General features: G+C 39.1%; 1 protein-coding gene across 1 annotated transcript in view; it reads left to right on the top strand.

Annotated features, from left to right (window-relative positions):
- Positions 1 to 22346, top strand: part of DNAH5 (dynein axonemal heavy chain 5) — a 247805-nt gene that overhangs the window by 99921 nt on the left and 125538 nt on the right. Inside the window, exons 36-45 of the mRNA XM_078004351.1 lie at positions 247 to 425; positions 816 to 1003; positions 1330 to 1524; positions 7304 to 7438; positions 8266 to 8373; positions 11137 to 11290; positions 13950 to 14096; positions 16805 to 17046; positions 19817 to 19993; positions 21455 to 21656. Coding sequence (XP_077860477.1) covers positions 247 to 425; positions 816 to 1003; positions 1330 to 1524; positions 7304 to 7438; positions 8266 to 8373; positions 11137 to 11290; positions 13950 to 14096; positions 16805 to 17046; positions 19817 to 19993; positions 21455 to 21656 — 1727 coding nt within the window. The remainder of the gene's footprint in view (positions 1 to 246; positions 426 to 815; positions 1004 to 1329; positions 1525 to 7303; positions 7439 to 8265; positions 8374 to 11136; positions 11291 to 13949; positions 14097 to 16804; positions 17047 to 19816; positions 19994 to 21454; positions 21657 to 22346) is intronic.

The raw sequence follows: 22346 nt of genomic DNA, 5'->3' as shown, positions 1-22346 counted from the left end.
AAGAAAGCTGTTTAACCTTTTAAGGAGTTTTTAAATTTAGTTGATCATAGACTACCCCTTCCTTTTCCTCAACATGTGTTAACATTGATAAGGATAAGTGTGTTTTAGGATGTTGTATTCGAAATGTTAGGTAGGGACAGTGGCCTTCTGGTTTTTAATTTTGTGTGTGTTTCATGTCACTGTGATGTCTCAGAAGTATTTCCAGGTGCCTGGGGGCTGGTTCTAGTGATGTTTCTATCCATGCAGATGTTACATCACGCTGGCTCAAGCTCTGGGAATGAGCATGGGAGGAGCCCCTGCTGGACCTGCAGGCACAGGCAAAACAGAAACCACTAAAGACATGGGACGATGCCTAGGGAAATACGTCGTGGTTTTCAATTGTTCAGACCAGATGGATTTCCGAGGACTTGGACGGATTTTTAAAGGTATGGGTTATATTTTTTAATTTGGTGAGAAATTTCAGCCAAGATGGAATACTTTGCTAAAATTTGTTTTCAACAATTGGCCACATTTTAGAATCATTTTCAACTTTGTAAAATTTTTTGGAAAATCTTCAATCCTGCCAGGTTGGGTGGACCAAATGTTACTATCACCTGCCTTTTTTTGATGTTCCTTTATCACTGCAGCTTGGGTGTTTACAGGTACAGTGCCAAATTGTGAGCTGCTTTGGGTCACTTGATGCATAGATCTATTTGTTCCACTTTTCTTTTGAATGAACTTACATCTGGCTCATTTTGGCAGCTACATAATATCCTTTTTCTTGGTTTTCCAAAATTATATACTAATTGGATTTTTCATTTAATTTCCTTTCTAAGGACTGGCACAGTCTGGATCCTGGGGTTGTTTTGACGAATTTAACCGTATTGATCTACCAGTTCTTTCGGTTGCAGCCCAGCAAATTTCCATTATTCTGACATGTAAAAAGGAGCACAAAAAGTCTTTTATTTTTACTGATGGAGATAATGTGACTATGAACCCTGAATTTGGGCTTTTCTTAACCATGGTAAGGAGTGGCTAGAAAAGCTACTGAATTTCAGCCTTCTTATCACAATTTTCATGCATCTCCCTGGTCATATGTCATCTATTTATCTATTTTCCTGAATGGAAATTGGGATTGTAACTTTACCTCCTGTTGAAAACCCTTTGGTGTTAAGCAAAGATCATATGAATAACTCATGATTTAGCCTGTCCAGGTAAAAGGAGAGTGAGATATGTAAATGAGTTCCCTGATTGTCATTCCAGACTTGTGTGTACATAGTGAATCTTTTAATATCATGCTGACTTGTGCTTGACTGCATCATTCATCCTTGGACTTTATTTTCTGTTTAGAATCCTGGCTATGCCGGACGGCAGGAACTCCCTGAAAACTTGAAGATTAATTTCCGCTCAGTGGCCATGATGGTGCCTGACCGTCAGATTATCATAAGGGTGAAGTTGGCTAGTTGTGGCTTCATTGACAATGTTGTTTTGGCCAGGAAGTTTTTCACGCTCTACAAACTGTGTGAGGAGCAGCTTTCTAAGCAGGTGTGTCATCCTGGAGGTCTTATGCACTTAGGCATGTTTCATTTTTCTATTCAGCAGAATGTTCTCATTTTGAGAAATATTAGACTAGGCTTGTTGACAAAGGATTTTATTGATGCTAAGTAGAAAGGTATATTACTACAAAAATAATTTTATATGCATAGTTTTATCAAGAAATACATTAAATAAATTAATATTTACAGCATAGAAATGAAGTGAATATTATGTGCACTGGTTTAAGAGCCAAAGATTTATGGATATTAACATTGGCTGTTTATACCACTTATAGATTCATTGTCATGTGTGTTATGTGTTTTCATTATTTGTAGGAACCTCTCAATGATTTATTCTTCCTAATTCTAAGCTCACTTGAGTATTTGACCAAGGTTTGCTAACTGTCTTGTTTATATGTTGCAACCTTCTTGCTAGTTTCCTCGACTGTTTAGGGTTGCAGGTTCAGGCATCATGAGGTTTCATAGTTAAAAGTCATGGAATTAAACATATACTTCTGCATTACTTATCTATTGCTGCATAACAGTCATCTAACAATCATACCACAAACTCTGTGTCTTGTAACAATGTACATTTATTACTACATGGTGTCTGTGGGTCAGGAGTTAGCTGAAATGAGGCCTGTGGTTTGTGTCTAACAGGGCTACAATCAAGGCGTTGGCTGGGGCTGTGGTTTCATCTGATGCTCGAATGGGGACAGTCTACTTCTGAGCTCACTCCGGTTGTTAGCAGAATTCTGTTAGTTGAGGGTGTAAGACTGAGGGCTTTGATTTCTTGCTGGCTGTTTTCTGGAGGCCACCTTTAGTTCCTACAGGCAGTGCATAGTTCCTTGCTATGTGGGTTTCCCCAACATGACCACTTACTTTCTCAAAGTCAGCAAGGAAAGTGTTTTCAGCAAAACGAGTGCTACAGTCTAATGTGACCACATAATCACGCACACATAATCATGTACAACCTGTTGTCTCTGCTGTATTCTATTAGTTAGAAGAAGCAAATCACAGGTCCTGCCTACTCTCAAGGTGATATCATATAAGGATGTGACCACCAGGAGGTGGGCATCATGCCACAATTTTTTAGTAGTTATCAGTGAAAATTACTAAAAATATATGCTAAATAATGACACAGTGCAGTAAACATAAGACTATAACATGAATAACACTTCCTAACATATATAACCTTTGTTCCATCTTATCACTTAGGCTTCTATTTCAAACTTCTTTGAATCTTTAATACTTTTTATACCCACAGGTTCAACCTAATTACATTCCTACTCAAAAGTTCTTTTCCTGTGAGTGTTCAGACACACACAGATTCTTCTGGCTCTGGCCATTGAGCCTTTCTGGTTAGTCTGACCCTAACATTTTGTCTCCAACATTCTTGGTTTCTTCTGCTTATTGGAACCCTTACTCACTCATTCTTATTGTATTAGTCTGTTCTCATGCTGCCAATAAAGACATACCTGAGACTGGGTAATTTATAAAGGAAAGAGGTTTAATTGAATCACCCTTCAGTATGGCTGGGAAGGCCTCATGAAACTTACAATCATGGTGGAAGGGGAAGCAAACACATCCTCTTCACATGGTGGCAGGAAGGAGAAGTGCTGAGTGAAGAGGGGAAAAAGCCCCTTATAAAACCATCAGATCTCATGAGAACTCACTATAATGAGAGCAGCATGAGGGTAACTGCCCCCATGATTAAATCACCTTCCACTGAGATCCTCCAGTGACATGTGGAGATTATGGGAACTACAGTTCAGGATGAGATTTAGGTGGTAACACAGCTAAATCATATCATTCTGCCCCTGGCCCCTTCAAGATCTCATGTCCTTACAATTCACAATACAGTCATGCCCTTCCAACAGTCTCCAAAAGTCTTAACTCATTCCAGCATTAACTCAAAAGTCTAAGTCCAAAGTCTCATCTGAGACAAGGCAAGTCCCTTCTACCCATGAGCCTGTAAAATCAAAAGCAAGTTAGTTCATTCCTAGATACAATGGGGGTACAGGCATTTGGTAAAAAATACACCTGATCCAAATGGGAGAAATTGGCCGAAACAAAGAGGCTACAGGCCCCAACGCAAGTCCAAAATCCAATAAGGCAGTAATTAAACCTTAAATTTCCAAATTGATCTGCTTTGACTCCATGTCTCACATCCAGGTCATACTGATGCAAGAGGTGGGCTCCTAAAGTCCTGGGCAGCTCCACCTCTGTGGCTTTGCAGGGTACAGCCCCGCTCCTGGCTGCTTTCATGGCCTGATATTGAGTGTCTGTGGCTTTTCTAGGTGCACAGTACAAGCTGTCAGTAGAGCTATCAATCTGGCATCTGGAGGATGGTGGCCACTTTCTTACAGCTCCACTAGGCAGTGTCCCAGTGGGGACTCTGTGTGGGGGCTCCAATCCCATGTTTCCCTTCTGCACTGCTCTAGCAGAGGTTCTCAATGAGGGCTCCACCCCTGCAGGAAACTTCTGCCTAGACATCTTGGTGTTTCCATACATCCTCTGAAATCTAGGCAGAGGTTCCCAAACCTCAATTTTTGTCTTCTGCACACCTGTAGGCCCAGCACCAAATGGAAGCTGCCAAAACTTGGGGCTTGCACCCTCTCAAGCAATGGCCTGAGCTGTATGCTGGCTTCTTTTAGCCTCAGCTGGAGTGGCTGGGATGCAGTGCACCAAGTCCCATGCCTACACACTGCAGGGGGACCCTGGACCTGGCCCAGGAAACCATTTTTCCTCCTAGACCTTGGGTCCTGTGATGGGAAGGGGCTGCCATGAAAGTCTCTAACATGCTCTGGAGACATTTTCTCCATTGTCTTGGTGATTAACATTCAAATCCTCATTACTTATGCAAATTTATGCAGCTGGCTTAATTTCTCCTCCAGAAAATGGGATTTTCTTTTCCATTGCATCATCAGGCGCAAATTTTCAAAACTTTTATGCTCTGCTTCCTCTTGAAAGCTTTGCCATTTAGACATTTCTTCCACCAGATACCCTAAATCATTTCTCTCAAGTTCAAAGTTTCACCGATCTCTGGGGCAGGGGCAAAATGCCACCAGTCCCTTTGTATAGTAACAGTGACCTTCACTCCTGTTCCCAACAGGTTCCCCATCTTTATCTGAGACCACCTCAGCCGGAAATCATTGTCCATATAACTCTCAGTGTTTTGCTCAAAGCCGTTCAACAAGTCTCTAGGAAGTTGAAAACATTTTCGTATCTTCTTGTCTTCTGAGCCTTCCAAGTCTCTAGGAAGTTCCAAACTTTCCTACATTTTACTGTCTTCTTCTGAGCTATCCAAACTGTTCCAACCTCTGCCTGTTACCCAGTTCCAAAGTCGCTTCCACATTTTCAGGTATCTTGATAGTAGTGCCGCACTCTATGTGGCACCAATTTACTAGTCTGTTCTCCTGTTGCTAATAAAGACATACCTGAGACTGGGTAGTTTATAAAGGAAAGAGGTTTAATTGAATCACACTTCAGCATGGCTGGGAAGGCCTCAGGAAGCTTACAATTATGGCAGAAGGGGAAGCAAACATGTTCTTCTTCATGTGACATCAGGAAGAAGTACTGAGCAAAGAGGGGGAAAAGCCCCTTATAAAACCACCAGATCTTGTGAGAACTCACTGACTATTATGAGAACAGCATGATTCAATTATCTCCACCTGGTCCCTCCCACGACACATGGGGATTATGGGGACTACAATTCCAGATGAGACTTGGGTGGGGACACAGTCAAACCATATCACTTATCTTTCAAATAAATATTTTTTCCATGCTGTTTCTTGAATGGAAAAAACTTCCCACATCACTGGCTCCTGCTCTTATCTTCACTACCACTTCACTGCTTCCCTCACTCCTACCACCTATGTTCACAAGGTCATTGTGAAATGTAATAAATCAATGTGTGCAAAATAGTTGGACCCATACTGATTTCTTGGTGAACATTCTGTGACTTTCCCTTCATGCCCACAGATTTAACTGAGTCCAACTCTGATAGGAAGTTTCTCATGATTAATTTTACTCACCAACACTTTTAAGTCATTGTTACTTTTATACAATTTTATTCACATTTCTATTTTATTATCTTGATTAGAATTTAAATTCCCTGAAGGTGGGAACTCAATTTGAATATTTTTATGTGCTCCATCTTCCAAATGACTAGTATTAAGTGAGGCATACTGCTCCCAATTACCTCAGCAGATAACTGTAGTTTTTTCCTATACACCTTTTTTATTGTGGTAAAAGCATATAAAATTAAATTTACTATCTTAACCATTTTAAGTGTACATTTCAATAGTGTTAAGTATATTCACAATGTTGTGAAATAGATCTCTGTAAATTTTTCATCTTGAAAAACTGAAACTCTGTGCCCACTAAACAACAACTTCTCTTTTTCTTCTCCCTTAGCCCCTGGTAACCATCATTCTACTTTCTGTTTCTATGAATTTGACTATTGCCAATAGTTCATATAAATGAAATCATATAATATTTGATTTCTTGTGACTGGCATATTTTACTTAGCATAATGTCTTCAAGGTTCATTCATGTTTTAGCATGTGACAGGATGTCCTTTCTTTTTATGGCTAAATAATATTCCGTTATATGCATATACCACATTTTGTTTATCCATTAATCTGTCAATGGACATTTGGGTTGCTTCCACCTCTTGGCTATCATGAATGGTGCTGCTATGAACAGGGATATGCTGATATCTCTTTGAGACCATTTTTTAAAATTTATTTATTTATTTACTTATTTATTTATTTGCAAGACAGAGTCTTGCTCTGCTGCCCAGGCTGGAGTGCAGGTGCAATCTCGGCTCACTGCAACCTCTGCTTCCTGGGTTTAAGTGATTCTCATGCCTCAGCCTCCTGAGTAGCTGGGATCACAGATGCACACCACCATGCTTTGTTAATTTTTGTAATTTTTTGGTAGAGATGGGGTTTCATCATCTTGGCCAGGCTGGTCTCGAACTCCTGGCCTTAAGTGATCTGCTCCACTTGGTCTCCCAAAATGCTGGGATTATGAGTGTGAGCCACTGTGCCTCTGGCCCATTCTTTCAATTCTTTTGGCTATATACCCAGAATTGGGAATGCTGGATCCATATTGTTCTGTTTTTAATTTTTTGAGGAACCACCTTACTGTTTTCCACAATGATTGGATAAGTAAATTTTGATTATTCACTTTATATATGGAAATTTGACATAATTGAGTTTTTATAAATATATAGTAAGGGAATGACAAAGCTGGGAGCTTGACTTTCTAATTTGTCTTTATCCTTCCTCCTCCAGGTAATCCTGAAGCGCAGCTGCTTGTTTTCTCCCTGATTCTCCTGTCTTCTTACTTACCACGAAAAAGACACATATATCTCTATGTATATGACAGTCATGAGTGCAGTCCCAGTTTAATTCTGGTTCTGAATTTTAACTTTAGAGAGATGAGCAAATTTCCTTATGTATGATTGATTAAGAATAAACCCAAAGGGATGTCTGTACTCCAAAAAGAAATTTATTCCTTTTTCCCTGTCAAGCTATAGCAGCTAGTTCTGATCTAAGGGCTTAAGCTAATGATGGCACATGGGAGGACTCTTTGGGATATTCCCCGTTTGCTCAAAAAGTACATCTATATAGAAATCTTTTGCCCCATTGTGTGTATGCATTTTCTGAAGGGAAACCAGCGTTTATTCATTATTGTGAATATAATTTCTGTCATATTCATGTGGCTTCTGCAAGTATTTTAATGTTGAAAATAAGCCCAATGTATCTCACATTCTCTAGGTTCATTATGACTTTGGCCTGCGTAACATTCTGTCGGTTCTTCGGACCTTGGGAGCAGCAAAAAGAGCCAATCCTATGGATACGGAGTCCACGATTGTCATGCGTGTACTGCGGGACATGAATCTTTCTAAACTGGTAACACTCACAGATGGAAATGTTCCACCTACTTGAATATCAGTTCAACTAACTGCCCATATATGAGACTTCAAAATATTTATTTAAAAAGCTCATTTAAAATGCCTAATTGTCAGATAAAGTGCTAGAGAGCATCACTTTAAATTATACTTTTTCAGACATTTTTTTGGGTAATGACTCCTATCCACTCTAAAATGTGCCTATTCCAGTAGAATTGAAATGGATTAAAGAAAAATACACATGTTAAGATGCCAAATACCTTGAATCATTTTTGTGTTTTAGACCTCAAATCTCAGCTTTGGAGTCTGGTAGGGCCTGGTAGGAAATGATGTGTAAATTCTACAAGTGTGTGATAGTTTCACACTATTATTTCACAATAGAGACTGATAATCAATGCCCACTATCCGTGGATCTATGTAAAGGTTGACAAAACGATAGATTTTTATTTTAAATTAAAAATATACACCAAATTCCAGTTCACAAACCTGCTATTAATTTCCAATTTGAAAATTCTTTTAAGTTTAAATTAGAAATTGTAGACTGTATGGTATCCCCCCAAACTGACTATTTTATGGAAAGATTGTCACATAGACAGTATTGTCTTTCCTTCCATTTCTTTCCTTTCTCCCTGTTCTCTTCCTCTTTTTTTTTTTAAATTTATGGGAAAGATGAGGAAAATGTTACTTAACTTCAATAAAGGTGACATGTTATTTGTTAGTGGCTACATTGCAATAACCCGGACTGTGTTGGGCATTTCCAGTTTATCTGCATGTTGCTATGTTTGTGCCAGAATAATTGGTCTGATTTCCCATTCTTTTCTTTTTTAGATTGATGAGGATGAGCCCTTGTTTTTGAGTTTGATTGAAGATCTCTTTCCAAATATTCTTCTGGACAAGGCAGGTTACCCTGAACTGGAAGCAGCAATCAGTAGACAGGTAATATGCTTCACAGGGCATTGAGGGCTGGTGTCTGTTTCATCTGAATTTAATGGGAATAAAGTGGGGCTGCTGTGGCTCCAACCTGTGCACTCTGAGCAGCAGAAATAACAACAGTGAGGCTAACACTGCTGTTTTAAGGGAGGCCAATGCACACCATGGGTCAAACTCCCCCTGCCCTGGGTCTCCTACCATTGCACAGCCATGTGTCAGCTAGTCATGTGCGAGTAGCCCTGTTATTGGTGGAAACCATTCCACACCAGATTCAGAAATGAAATGTGATTGGTCAGCAGTGTGGATGGGGCTCATCTAGCTGCCTCTCTGGAGCTTGGCTTAGCTTGGCTCTGCCCTGGTGTTTGCTGTGTTGCCTGATTGTTGGATTCCTGCCTCTGCATGTTATTTGCAGTGATCTCATGTGGCTTCTCTTTCCTCAGTACTTGTGGCTTCTTGCTCAGACTCTGGCGGTGGGATACAGTGGGTAGGGTGGGGCAACCCACCACACTATGTATATCAGGTTGTGTCTGGACTTCCCATGGTACTTAGTGCAGCTTCAACTTTTTATAGTCTTCCTAGGAATGGAAATTAATTATGTAAACCTTATGCCTCAATTTCTTTTTCTATGAAGAAGAGTTTGGAAAAAAATGTTTTATAGAAGTGGCGATTAGCTCATATTTATAAATTGCACTTCAATTCCCTGAAAATATTTGTAATAAAAATCAAATGTGACCAGGTCTGGTGGCTCATGCCTGTAATCCCTGCATGCTATGAGGCCAGGGTGGATGGATCACTTGAGCCCAGGAGTTTGAGTCCGGGCAACATGGTGAAACCCTGTCTCTACCAAAAATCCAAAAAATTAGTTGGGCATGGTGGCATGTGCCTATAGTCCCATCTACTCTGGATGCTGAGGTGGGAGGATCACTTGAGCCTGGGAGGCCAAGCTGCAGTGGGCAGTGATGGCACCACTGCACTCCATCCAGCCTGAGTGACAGAGGGAGACTCTGTCTCAAAAACAAACAAAACAAAACAAAACAAAACAAGGAAATCAAATGTAACAGTACTTAGTGTATATTTTGCTTTGAAAATGTGGTACATAAATGTCTAAATTTCCTGATCAGGCAAGAGTGATAATTTGTCTGCAAGTGGGTTCTTCATTTTTTGGCTAAACTAATTTTAACACTACCTTAAAGCTAAGTATTGGGCCGAATGTGGTGGCTTATGCCAATAGTCCCAGTGCTTTGATAGGCCAGTGTTGGGGGATTACTTGAAGCCAGCCTGAACAACATAGTGAGACCTCGTCTCTACAAATAAATTAAAAAATTAGTCTGGTGCAGTGGTACATGCCTATAGTCCCAACTACTCACACAACTGAGGCAGGAGGATCACCTGAGCCTGGGACTTTGAGGCTGCAGTGAGCTGTGATCGCGCCACTGCACTCCAACATGGGGTGACAGAATGAGACTCTATCTCTAAGAAAAATCTAAAAATATAAAAAAGCTAAGCATTAAGTAATTAATATGATGACTTATGTTAGTAATTTGCTGCATATAAAAATTTGAAGAGCAAGTCATAGCATAAAGTGATACATGATTATTATAAACAAGTATTTAAGTAAAATTGAAATCATTGTGTACTGTGAGTTCAAGCATAGCATGATGGTTAAGTGCATGGACTGTGGATTTGAACTTCTTGGGCTTAAACACACATTCCATAGTTTCACAAGCTTAATCATCTTGGGCAAATTGCTTAGTCACTCTGCTTCAATTTCCTTATCTGTAAAATGAAGATGTTAATAGTATCCCTTCCATCATGTTATTATAAAGATTTCCATCATGTTATTATAAAGATTGATCTTAGAATAATATTTGGCACAGAGTAACTTCCATACATGCGTTGATGATAGAAACTCTGCAGTGGACATATAAAGACAGCTTGAAATTTATATGGAATTTTAATCAACATAGTATGCTATCCATTTTTCTAGTGAGAAGTATCACCTTTTAAATTAAACATTTAAAATGCATTTTGCCATTTGAGTCTTTAAGTTGCTCCTCAGATGTTCATTCAATAGAATATTTATATAAATGTTTTCAATTCCCAAAGATAAATGTGGATATTTCTTATTAGTTTGGGATAGCATCTTCACTACATTCAGCCAGATATTTGTCTATGTAAACATGTATTTTTCATGCAATGTATTTTTTATGGTAAAAATACAACATAAAATGTACATTTTATTCCTTTTTAAGAAGAATTAACATTGTTGAGCAAGTATTATCACCACCATCCATCTTCAGAACCTTTTTTATCATCCCAAATTGAAACTGTGTACTCATTAAAAAGCAAATCCTCCTCCTTCTTCCCCATGTCTGTGTGTGTGTTTTTTATTTTGGCAGCACAATGGTAAATTGAGATTGTCATTGATGTGTTTCTTTTTTTTTTGAGAGGCAGTCTTGCTCTGTTGCCCAGGCTGGAGTGCAGTAGTGTGATCTTGGCTCACTGCAACCTCCGCCTCCTGGGTTCAAGCAATTCTTCTGCCTCAGCCTCCTGAGTAGCTGGGATTACAGGCTCATGCCACTATGCCAGGCTAATTTTTGTATTTTTTAGTCGAGATGGGGTTTCACCATGTTGGCCTGGCTGGTCTTGAACTCCTGACCTTGTGATCCACCCGCCTCAGCCTCCCAAAGTGCTAGGATTACAGCTGTGAGCCACCGTGCCTGGCTGTCATTGTTGTGTTTCAATGTGGGGATTCTCTTATGTTTTCAGGTTGAAGAAGCTGGTTTAATCAACCATCCTCCTTGGAAACTGAAGGTCATCCAGCTATTCGAAACGCAGAGGGTGCGGCATGGGGTGATGACCCTGGGGCCCAGTGGGGCTGGGAAGACCACCTGCATCCACACGTTGATGAGAGCCATGACAGGTATGGGGCAGCCAAGGTCAGTGCCTGGAGTGGCCCATTTAAATAGTGGTGACACATTTGAATGCCCATGAGGTATGCAAAGGCAGATACATTAATATATTTTTATAGGAGGAAATACTGCTTTATTAATTATTGGGAACATTTTAGAGATAACATATTACATTAATGGACCAGAGAGGAAAAAAAAACATTTTTAGGTGACGTTATGCACTGCACTGTATGTTTTACGTATGTTATGTAATTTGACTTTCACAATGATCTTGAGAGGTGGTTATTATTATCCGTATTTTGTATGAAAATCAGGGCTCAAATTCAAAAACGTCCAAGGTCACGAAGATGGCAAGTGATGGGACTCAGAGTTAAGGTCAGGGCGTGCTTTAAAAAAGCCCAATTTTCCCAACATACCATGCCATTTCCCAGTAAATACAAAATACAATACACTGTCTCCCAATAAATAGAAAATAATTCCAAACCCAACTCTTATGTTCTTATGTTCTATGTGCCGAAGTCATCCCAATTCCAATCATAAATTACCTTCCCATTTGGAATCAGATTTGTTTTAGTGAAGTTAAATAAATGCATTTCATTTCCAGATGTCCCTAAGCCTTACATCTAAAGTCATCTAAGGATAATGGACATTACCATGTTCATGATTATTCTTGTCTTCTCTAGTTCTGATCAGACATTGATGACTCTCTTTCTAAAAACATTGGCATCCCGTAGACATTCCAAAATGTCACAGAGCCTTGGCTGTTGGAATGCAAAATACATAGCAGTGCATTGAGATTCCAGGAGCCTCCTGAAAGCCCACCCAGCAAAGAGGTACCCGGGTGGGCTCTCAGGCAGTTCCTGGAACCTCAGTGCACTGCTACTGATGCAACACTGGTACATTGTTGGTGGTTGCTGAGGATTGCCAGTATTCACTGTGGGCCCCTGTACGTGTTGGATTTGGTCTTTGTTTCCTCAGTTATTGAAGGAAGTGAATTCTGTCTCTCAGGACTCTCTACCAGGCAGTCCTCAGACTGAGATACAGTGTGTTCTCAGCTAACACCTACCTCTACCAAAACTGACCACTCCAACCTGCAGGACTTACCACGTGGTCTTTTGTGTATGCTATTAAGATTCTGTTTTGGGATTTTTATGTTTTTAAATGATTGTGTTCTTTCTCTCAAATTTTTCTCAGTAATATTTTTGTTGCAGTTACGAAGCTGCCTTTTGTTAACAATAAACTATAAATGCACATGATACAATGACTTGAACAAAAGGAGCACTAAATATTAAACAATATAGATACATTATGTATGGTATGTCTAAATTATGTAATCTGTATGGCATCACTGATTCTGGAGAAGTTCCTTGCAAAGATGAATTAATCATTGGACTATTTGCTGTTTAACTTGGTTTCGGTTTTAGTGGTAGAGGAGACATTCATCTTACTTAAGGAACACATTGTTTCTAACTGAAAACGTTAATACTCCAAAAGAGTGAGAAGATAATTGAACTTCTGCTGAAGAAGTGCAAGGCCGATGCTTATTATTTGTTCCCTGATTTAGCATATATCTCATCATGTGTCTTTAACATTCCATAATTTGAAGATCTGTCAGGTTCTGTATTAGAAGCAGGACATAAACATAGAGATAATTATAACTCAATGGGGAATTGCTATAAGGAAGATTTGGACAAGTATCCTGTGAGTAGAGGCCAAGGAGATCAGAAAATCCGCTAAGGAATTATAGAAAGGCATACAGACCAGGTGCTACTTCATCCGAGGCTTGAGGGTTGAGTACCAGATTGATAAAAAATGTTTCCAGCAGAAAAAAGAGCCTGTGCCAGTAGGAGGGATTGGAGAGAAAATGATATACCCAAGGAAGTGCTTTGGCACTTCCACCACGCCCGGCTAATTTTTGTATTTTTAGTAGAGATGGGGTTTCACCATGTTGGCTAGGCTAGTCTCGAACTCCCAACCTTGTGATCTGCCTGCCTCGGTCCCCCAAAGTGCTGGGATGACAGGCGTGAGCCACCGCACCCAGCCCATTTTTATAATTTTGTACTTTAAACCTTATTATTCACTCTTCTGCTCATTAACCATAGTCCCTTATGCACAGAATGCCAGCCCATTGAAGAGTAGTCAGCTTAGGGTTTGAAAGATTTGGATACATTTCTTCTTGAAAACATTTCCTGGCCACAAAAGAAAGTCCTTGACTCATGCAAATTTCATTTAACTTATCGTTTTCAAGGTGAGCAAGAAAACATATCACAAATCAAAGCTGATCATGGACAGAATGAGGCATCTTCTAGGTGGTATTTCAGGCACAAGATTTCATCTAGTGTAGCTTAAACCAAGGATTTTTTTTGAGCCGTGAAATTTAGAGAGCTTCCAGATTATATTAGTACCTTCATAAATTCCGGCATGGTATCCTTTTTCGCCCCAAACAATATGCAATTTTCTCTAAAGAAGATAAAAAAGTGCTTTAGTCAATATGATATAATGAAGCTAATTATGGTAACTTAGAATGCAGTAAGACATATTTTCAATGTAGCTCTGCAGTTTTCATATTTTGGGCACCTGCTGACAGTACACCACAAATTAGTGCAATGTTGCTTAATGATGGTTCACTTCCCATCTGAGATGTCTAAAATTTGGATTTACTTGGTATAGATTGTGGAAAACCACACCGGGAAATGAGGATGAATCCCAAAGCGATTACTGCCCCACAGATGTTTGGTCGGCTGGACGTTGCCACAAATGACTGGACTGATGGGATATTTTCTACGCTTTGGAGGAAAACATTAAGAGCAAAGAAAGGTAGAAGATAAATTACAAGGATTATTTTAGAGATACACTTCTAGATAAAATCCTTGGAGGCTATACAGAATTAGTAGAACAACTGTATTCACCGTATAATATCTTAGCCAAGACTAAGAAGTCATAAATCAGTATGATATTTGTGAATGTTGAAATAATGAAATTATTGATTACAGTATTTAAAATGCTCCCTTTTTTGAAATAATATTTTCTAAAAGAAAGTCCATATCCCTGTGATGTCTTAGAATAAAATAGATGGAAAAAGCTGTTAAGGAAAATTGATAGTATTGAATAAAGTGATTTTACCATAACTATTTTCACTGAATATTTTACCAGTGTTACTCTCATTTAAGTACAACCTATTTTTAAAGAATTGATTTCTCTATAAAATCACAGGGAAATGGGTTATTTGGGAGAGAAAATTGTGTATAGCAAAAATGAAGTCTCCATTGAACTAATAAATTATTCTGTGTAGATGGACATTGGTGTTCAGTTGTTTAAACAAACTCATTAAGGGCTGGCGGTTCAGTCTGAATAGTCCTTCACTTATGGACTTTGTAAATTGAATCCAGTGTTCTCAGAATATAAACTAGGAGGGAAGAGGTGATATCAGATGTCTTCTCATTTGATTTCCTCACTCCTGAGTGAGTAGGCAAAAGGCACAGTGAATACAACTGCAGAGAGAAAGAAGCAGGGGAAGGAGGAGATACTTGGGCTTCCTGGGTTTACCCTTTGGGCAACAGTGTCCTTCTGAAAAATGTTTAAAGTAGTACCATTGAAGTTCTCATTTAAGGAATGTAGCTGATAATGCTAATATTAATTGTCCAAAGATCAATGAAAATGCTTCATTTAAAAAATGTGCTCATATTAGAAATTGTTTTTCTTCTACTGGAAATAAATCAAATTTTATTTCTGATTTGTTCCAGTAATCCATTGTAAACACAGACCCAGAGACCAAATGTGACTTAAAAGAACAAGAGCTCAGAGGAGTTTTTTCCCCCTTCTTTCCACATTAAAAAAAGGCAACATATGCTTTTTCTTTCCAAGTGACTCTGGTGATTAGATCACCATTTTATTTTACTTGAATTGCTAGTTGAATAAACTTGATTGGGATTTTCAAAGCATTTTATTTGAAATAGACAATTCCACAGTTGTTGCATAACAAAGAAAATGTAGAAACACAAGACAGGTCGTGGTGTTGGTGAGTAAAAGAAGGTAGTAGTTGAGAAATGAAGAGGAATGCTACTGTTAAATCAAAAACCTAAATTTACAATGACATTCTTGCTGAGCATTCTGCCGATGTTTGTCATTTTCTCTACCTCCAAGTATCTCCTTGTGTGACTGCTGTCAGGTTTTGTGCCCAGCACTCCTCTGAAATTGCGATATCAAAGACACCCTGACCTCCAGCTTGTCAAATACAAATTGCCGGTTCTCAGTCTGGTACTGCCCTCAGTAGCCTTTGGCACAGTTGATCGCCTGCTTTCTTGAATCCCTTCCTTCCCTGGGTTGCAGGGATCCTGCTAGCTCTTTTTCCACTTCTGCTTCCTTGAGAAGTCTGGAAGAAAGGGGAACAAACACAGGAGACCGTGCCAGAAGCCTAAGGGGTACAGAGCCTCTGTCTTCAGCCCTCTTCTCTCTCCACACTTATTAAGAAGAAACTTACCCAGTCTCATAGCTTTAAATCCCATCTCTAAACTTGTGGCGTTCACATTTTAATCTCCAGCCCTGACCTCTCTCCTGAATTCCCAACTCAACAACTCTATGAGGATCTCTACTGGACGCCTTAGACTTAGGTGCAAACCAGAATGGGTTCCATAGCTCTGTCTTTCCCACTGCCCTCATGTACCTCTCCCCCTCCTCCTCTTTTTGCCATTCAGGTTCTACTTCTTATTGTTCCTGGAACGTGATCACCTTAGTCTGGGATGCTAGAGACTGAGTGGCTTATAAATAATAGACATTCACTTCTCATAGTTCCAGAGGCTGGAAGTCTGAGATCAGAGAGCCAGCATGGTCGGGTTCTGGCGAAGGCTTTCTTCATGGTTGCAGTCTGCCGATTTCTTGCTGTACCCCATGTTGCAGAAGGGCAAGGGGGTTCTCTGAGGTCTCTTTATAAGGACACTAATCTCATTCATGAGGATATTTTGGGGGAACACAAACATTCAGTCCATTGTATTACACTAAGCCTGTACCTGCTTCAGGGGCTTAGCACTTTCTGTTCTTGCTGTCTGGAATATTCTACCTCTAGATCTTTACATCACTTCATTCTCTTCCTGGAATATCTTATTGACCACCTTATCTAAAACATGCCCCATGCCCTCATTCTACTTAATTTTTCATATGTTAAACTTTTCTTTATTTGTTTGCTTGTCATCTCTACTCCTTAGAATGTAAGCTCTGCAAAAGCAGGATATTGTCTCACTTACCACAATATCCCCAGCCCCTAGAACAGTGACATGTGCAAGGTGCTCAATGAATATTTGTCCAATAAACAAATGACTTTTTGATTTAATTATGGGCCTTGACTGTGATATAAAGATCTTTGAAGATCCTTTGTGATAAAACAAGGTACTCATTTAGAGCAAAACTGTATTTAAAAATTAATGAAAATTACATCAAATATAGTACTTCTTCAAACTCTTTTAAACTTATGTGTACATGCGCTGCATGTGTGTATGTATTTTTTTTCTCCCTTTGGTGGGGTATTCTAGGGGAACATATCTGGATAATTCTTGATGGTCCAGTAGATGCCATCTGGATTGAAAATCTGAATTCTGTTTTGGATGATAACAAAACTCTAACCCTTGCCAATGGTGATCGGATTCCCATGGCTCCAAACTGCAAGATTGTTTTTGAGCCTCATAACATTGACAATGCTTCTCCTGCCACCGTCTCAAGAAATGGAATGGTTTTCATGAGCTCTTCTATCCTTGATTGGAGTCCTATTCTTGAGGTATAATTGAATCCTTCTTTTGTATAATTAAAAAGGAAAACAGACCCGTTAGCATTCTTTTAGTGTGTGTGCCAATTTTTCTGCAGATGGCAGTGTTATTGCATTTTTATGCTAATGTTTATGGAAGATACCTTGAATGCACTGGGACATTCAAACGCTGATTGCTCCTAACATGTTTCTTCATTACTCTTCTAATCACTTTTGAACTGGGATTTCCAGCCTCTGGGTTGTAGAGTAATTGCCAGGCCTGTATGAACCAACAGTCTTGCCAAACTGTGTCTGAGGATGGAATAAGTAAAATTTAATTTGATCACTTTGGGGATTCATGATATTTTTGAAAGGTACACACTCACATAAAGTTTAGGAGGACCATCTTAGAACATTAACTTGAAGTCATTTTATTAAAATTGCATAAAAGGAATTTTTATGAGATTCATTAGTTATAACATTAGTTCTAAGTTTGAACTTGGCAATAATATTTCAGATAACATCTCATCAATTCATAATCAGGTATATTATTTTATTACCAGCAATATGCCCTAGAATATATTGATCAGAATTATAAATAATGCCTTGCAAACTTAGATATTTTGCTATATAAATATTATAATGTAAAGCAGAATGTTTATTAGATAAGCCACATGAAAAATCTTGTTTTACATAATTGGTTGTATTATTTTCATCACCTAAGTTTTTTGAAGATGATTTTGATTGAAAACATTTGAATTCCTAATTTAAATAAAGTAGATGTTTATTTTACATTATATCATTACATCTTAAAACTTTTATTTCTATATGGTTATATCCTAACTTTTTACTAATGTCTTTCCATAATTTACTCAACTCTGTTGCAAAAGGCTTTAGATTTGGTATGAAGCTGTGAAGAAGAAGGGAATCATACAGCAAAATGATGTTGACATATAGTTGAATGTGTCACTAAAAATAGTTGTAAAGGTTTCAGATTTCACAATTAACTTATCCATCCATTAAGGAGAAGAAAAGCAGAGGGTTGCAGCCCTGTCTTTGCAAAAGTAATCACTAATGACAATTCTTTAAAATATAGATGATTGGGTTATACTTCAATTTTACCAAATTAGAATCTCTGGGAGGCAACTCAGGATCGTTCTCTTTTTTTTTCTTTTAAGTGCCACAACATTTTTTTTCCCACCTAGCCAGGCTTGGAAACCACAGGTACAGCAAAGTACAAGTGAAAATGTATATATGTGATTTTTCCGAAATAGTTCAATTTCGTAAAGATTTTTGAAAAGTACTTTTATACAACTAGCTAAGGAATACTAGCTAATGCATGAGTTTGATATTTATAAAATAAGCTTTTGCTATAGTCTGTCCATACTGACTGAATAAGACCTTTACGTTAATGCTACACTCACCTCATAATGTCCTATATGTTTTAAATAATGCATTTTCTTTTTTGGGAATTGTTAGGAAGAGCAAGACTCATGAAGAATCAGATTGGAAATGTTTAGAACAGGAAAGCCAGCTCTGAGAGTTGTTAGAGGGCAGAGCAATTGAAAAGTTGTGTTGCTGGCAGTCTGTCAGCTTCAGGGAGCTAAGCTGGTTACCTGCCCTGGTGAATGTCGTCTTTCGGTTCCATCAACTCAAAAGTGCTGTGTTGTGTTTTTGTCGAGGTAGAATCATGGTAAATTCATGAACTAATGAATAATTCAGAATCAACATTTTATTGCTTCTGTTCAGAGTCTCTAATTGTTTCTTGAAATATTGAGGTGAAGAATGAGCTGATCTCTTGACCTTAAGAGAACTTGCCTCATCTTAAGGAAACACTGTGTGTTAAGTGGTATTTTGTTATGAATGAGGTGCAGATTCTTAATACTAGGTTTCCCAAATGACTAAATTCTCCATTTTCATGAATATCCTTGATATTTTTCTACATCATTTATTAATTAAATTAGAAGAAATAAAAAGAAACAACTAATTGTAGTAAATCTTTGTTTTCTATTAAAAAAATCTGGGGGCCAGGCACAGTGGCTCATGCCTGTCATCCCAGCACTTTGGGAGGCCAACACAGGCAGATTGCTTGAGGCAAGGAGTTTGAGACTAGCCTGGGCAATATGGCAAAACCTGTCTTGACAAAAATTACAAAAATTAGCTGGATGTAGTGGCATGCACCTGTGGTCCCAGCTACTTGGGGGGCTGAGGCTAGAGGATCACCTGAGCCTGGGAGGCGGAGGTTGTAGTGAACCGAGATCATGCCACTGTACTCCCGCCTGAGTGATAGAGTAAGATCCTGTCTCAAAAAAAGAAAAAAAATCTGGGTATGGATTTCCTTTGTTCATCTTTTATTCTTTACTTTCCCCGCTGAGTTATTTCCGTAGATGTGCCTTGTCATTTTCTCCCAGCATATTTTAATCAAGAATTGAAGACTATTTCTCCATCTATGAGCATATACATAGTATAGTAGTTGAACATGTGGGCCCAGGCTTTCTGGGCTGAATTCTGTCCTTGCCACCTGCTTGCAGTGGGCTCCTGAGCAGGCTACCTGCACTTCCTGGGCCTCTGGTTCCTCATGTGTAAAAGGAGGATAATAACAGTTCTTACCTTGTAGGGTTGTTTTGAAGATTAAATGAATTAATACGCGGAGGAGTTTGTAACAAAGCCTGGAACATCGTGTGTGGTATAATCATTAAATATTATCATTACTAACAGATACTTTTAAAATTTTTGTTCCCAAATGACCATTTTCCTAGTGTGCTAGTAAGTTTCATGAATACACTTATCTGTGAACTGACAGGGTTTTCTTAAGAAACGCTCGCCTCAAGAAGCAGAAATTCTTCGTCAGCTGTACACCGAGTCTTTCCCGGACTTGTATCGCTTCTGTGTCCAGAACTTAGAATACAAGATGGAGGTGCTGGAGGCCTTTGTCATCACGCAGAGCATTAACATGCTCCAAGGCCTGATTCCTCTCAAGGTAAATTGCTCAACTTTCTAGAGAAAGTCTCTCTTATCAACTTAGCCATGCTGCGCAGAGAGTACTGTATTTTCTTTTTTATTGATGTAGCCATGCTGCGCAGGGACTACTGTATTTTCTCTTTTATTAATGTAGCCGTGCTGTGCAGAGAGTACTATGTTTGAAACTAGATTTGGTTAGAGCTCTTGGGGAGGGGGAATATTTCAAACATGGATCCCACATATTTTGGTATTTTTTCATATCCCTTTAACAAAAAATAAAGCTAACCATAGATTTGGAATTTAGTTGCAGGTTAACAACTAAAGTCATGCAACAGGTATCCCAAAATTATTATTGTGTGTGTTGTAATTTTTGATTTTTGTGGGTGCATAGTAGGTATGTATATTTATGGGTTGCATGAGATGTTTTGATACCAGTATGCAATGTGTAATAACCATATCAAGGTGAATGGGGTATCTGTCACCTCATTCTTCATTTTCTTTGTGTTATGAACATTACAATTGTACTCCCTCAGTTACTCTAAAGTGCACAACGAATTATTGCTGACTGCAGTCAAGTCACTCTGTATTTTTGTACCCATTAATCATCCCCACTTCCTCCCCACTCCCTACTCCCCTTCCTAGCCTCTGGTAACCATCCTTCTACTCCATCTCCATGACTTCAATTGTTTTAATTTTTAGCTCCCACAAATGCTTGAGAATATACCAAGTTTGTCTTTCTGTGCCTGGCTTATTTCACTTAACATGATAACCTCCAGTTCCATTCATGTTGTTCAAATGACAGGCTCTCTTTCTTTTTTTGTGGCTGAATAGTACTCCCTTGTGTATATGTAGCACTTTTCTTTATCCATTCATCTGCTGATGGACACTTAGGTTGTCTCCAACTTGGCTGTGGTGAACAGTGCTGCGATAAACTCTGTTTTTTTAAAAAATTTATTTTTATTTTATTATTATTATTATTATTATTATTATTATTATTTTGGAGACGGAGTCTCGCTTCCTTGCCCAGGCTGGAGTGCAGTGGCGCGATCTCGGCTCACTGCAAGCTCCGCCTCCCGGGTTCCCGCCATTCTCCTGCCTCAGCCTCCCGAGTAGCTGGGACTACAGGCGCTGCCACGTCGCCCAGCTAGTTTTTTGTGTTTTTTAGTAGAGACGGGGTTTCACCGTGTTAGCCAGGATGGTCTCGATCTCCTGACCTCGTGATCCGCCCACCTCGGCCTCCCAAAGTGCTGGGATTACAGGCTTGGGCCACCGCACCCGGCCAACCCTGTTATTTTTAAAGGCAGTTTGGTATTTCCAGAGATCAGTTCTTCATTTGTTCTCCAGTTTTATTCATCCTTTCCCTTGTTCTTGGAGAAAAACTAGTGTCTTGTTTCTATGTTTACTGTTTTCATTGAAACCCTAGAGCAATGTTTGGGTTTGAGAATCAAGTAATTGAAAAAAAAGTGTCTTTCCTTCTCAGGAGCAAGGCGGGGAGGTGAGCCGGGCGCACCTGGGGCGGCTGTTCGTGTTCGCGCTGCTGTGGAGCGCGGGGGCGGCGCTGGAGCTGGACGGCCGGAGCCGCCTGGAGCTCTGGCTGCGGGCGCGGCCCGCGGGGACGCTGGAGCTGCCGCCGCCCGCGGGCCCCGGGGACACCGCCTTCGACTACTACGTGGCGCCCGACGGTGAGGACACCTGCCCGTCCAGACGGAACCCATGGGGGCCGTTCTTCCCTACATGGCCAATAGTTACACAGTATATATATTTTTTCTAAATGAGATGTATCATTCTTGGCTGTAAGATATGAAAACGTTCGTGTGTGGAGAAAGTGGCAGTGGTTTCTGTTTAAAAAATCTGTTTTTCAAATGCACGTTTTCTTCCTGTTAAATATATTGTGCACTAAACTTTCAATGAATTAAGAAACATTTAAAAAACCAAATCAGATCCATTTCTGTCGTTCATTCAATAGAATCAGCAATGTATATAAAAGTTACAAAGTTTAAAGTATATTTTTGCCAAATACGTGGGTATATAGATACCCACAGCTGTATATCTTTATCTCTGTTTGGATATATACTTTAAGGTTATAATATATATATTCTAAGGTTATAAATATATAAAGTTCATTTATACAAAAAATGAAGTACCTATATATGGGTATATAATAATGTATTAAATATTTAATATACATACGCATAGGCCTAGGATCTTTTGCCTAATGAAAAGTGTGTGAGATTCGACATTCGAAAGTGATGAATGATTTTAGATTCACGCCACTCTCACTGTGTTCTGTATTTTTATACATCATGCTATTGAAAACTAATATATTTTTTTAAAAATTCTGAAATACTTCCTAGTATTTCCTAGGTTTATAC

This window comes from Macaca mulatta, chromosome 6 (genome assembly GCF_049350105.2).
Source record: "Macaca mulatta isolate MMU2019108-1 chromosome 6, T2T-MMU8v2.0, whole genome shotgun sequence".
NCBI lineage: Eukaryota > Metazoa > Chordata > Mammalia > Primates > Cercopithecidae > Macaca > Macaca mulatta.
This window is presented reverse-complemented; position numbering and strand designations above follow the sequence as displayed.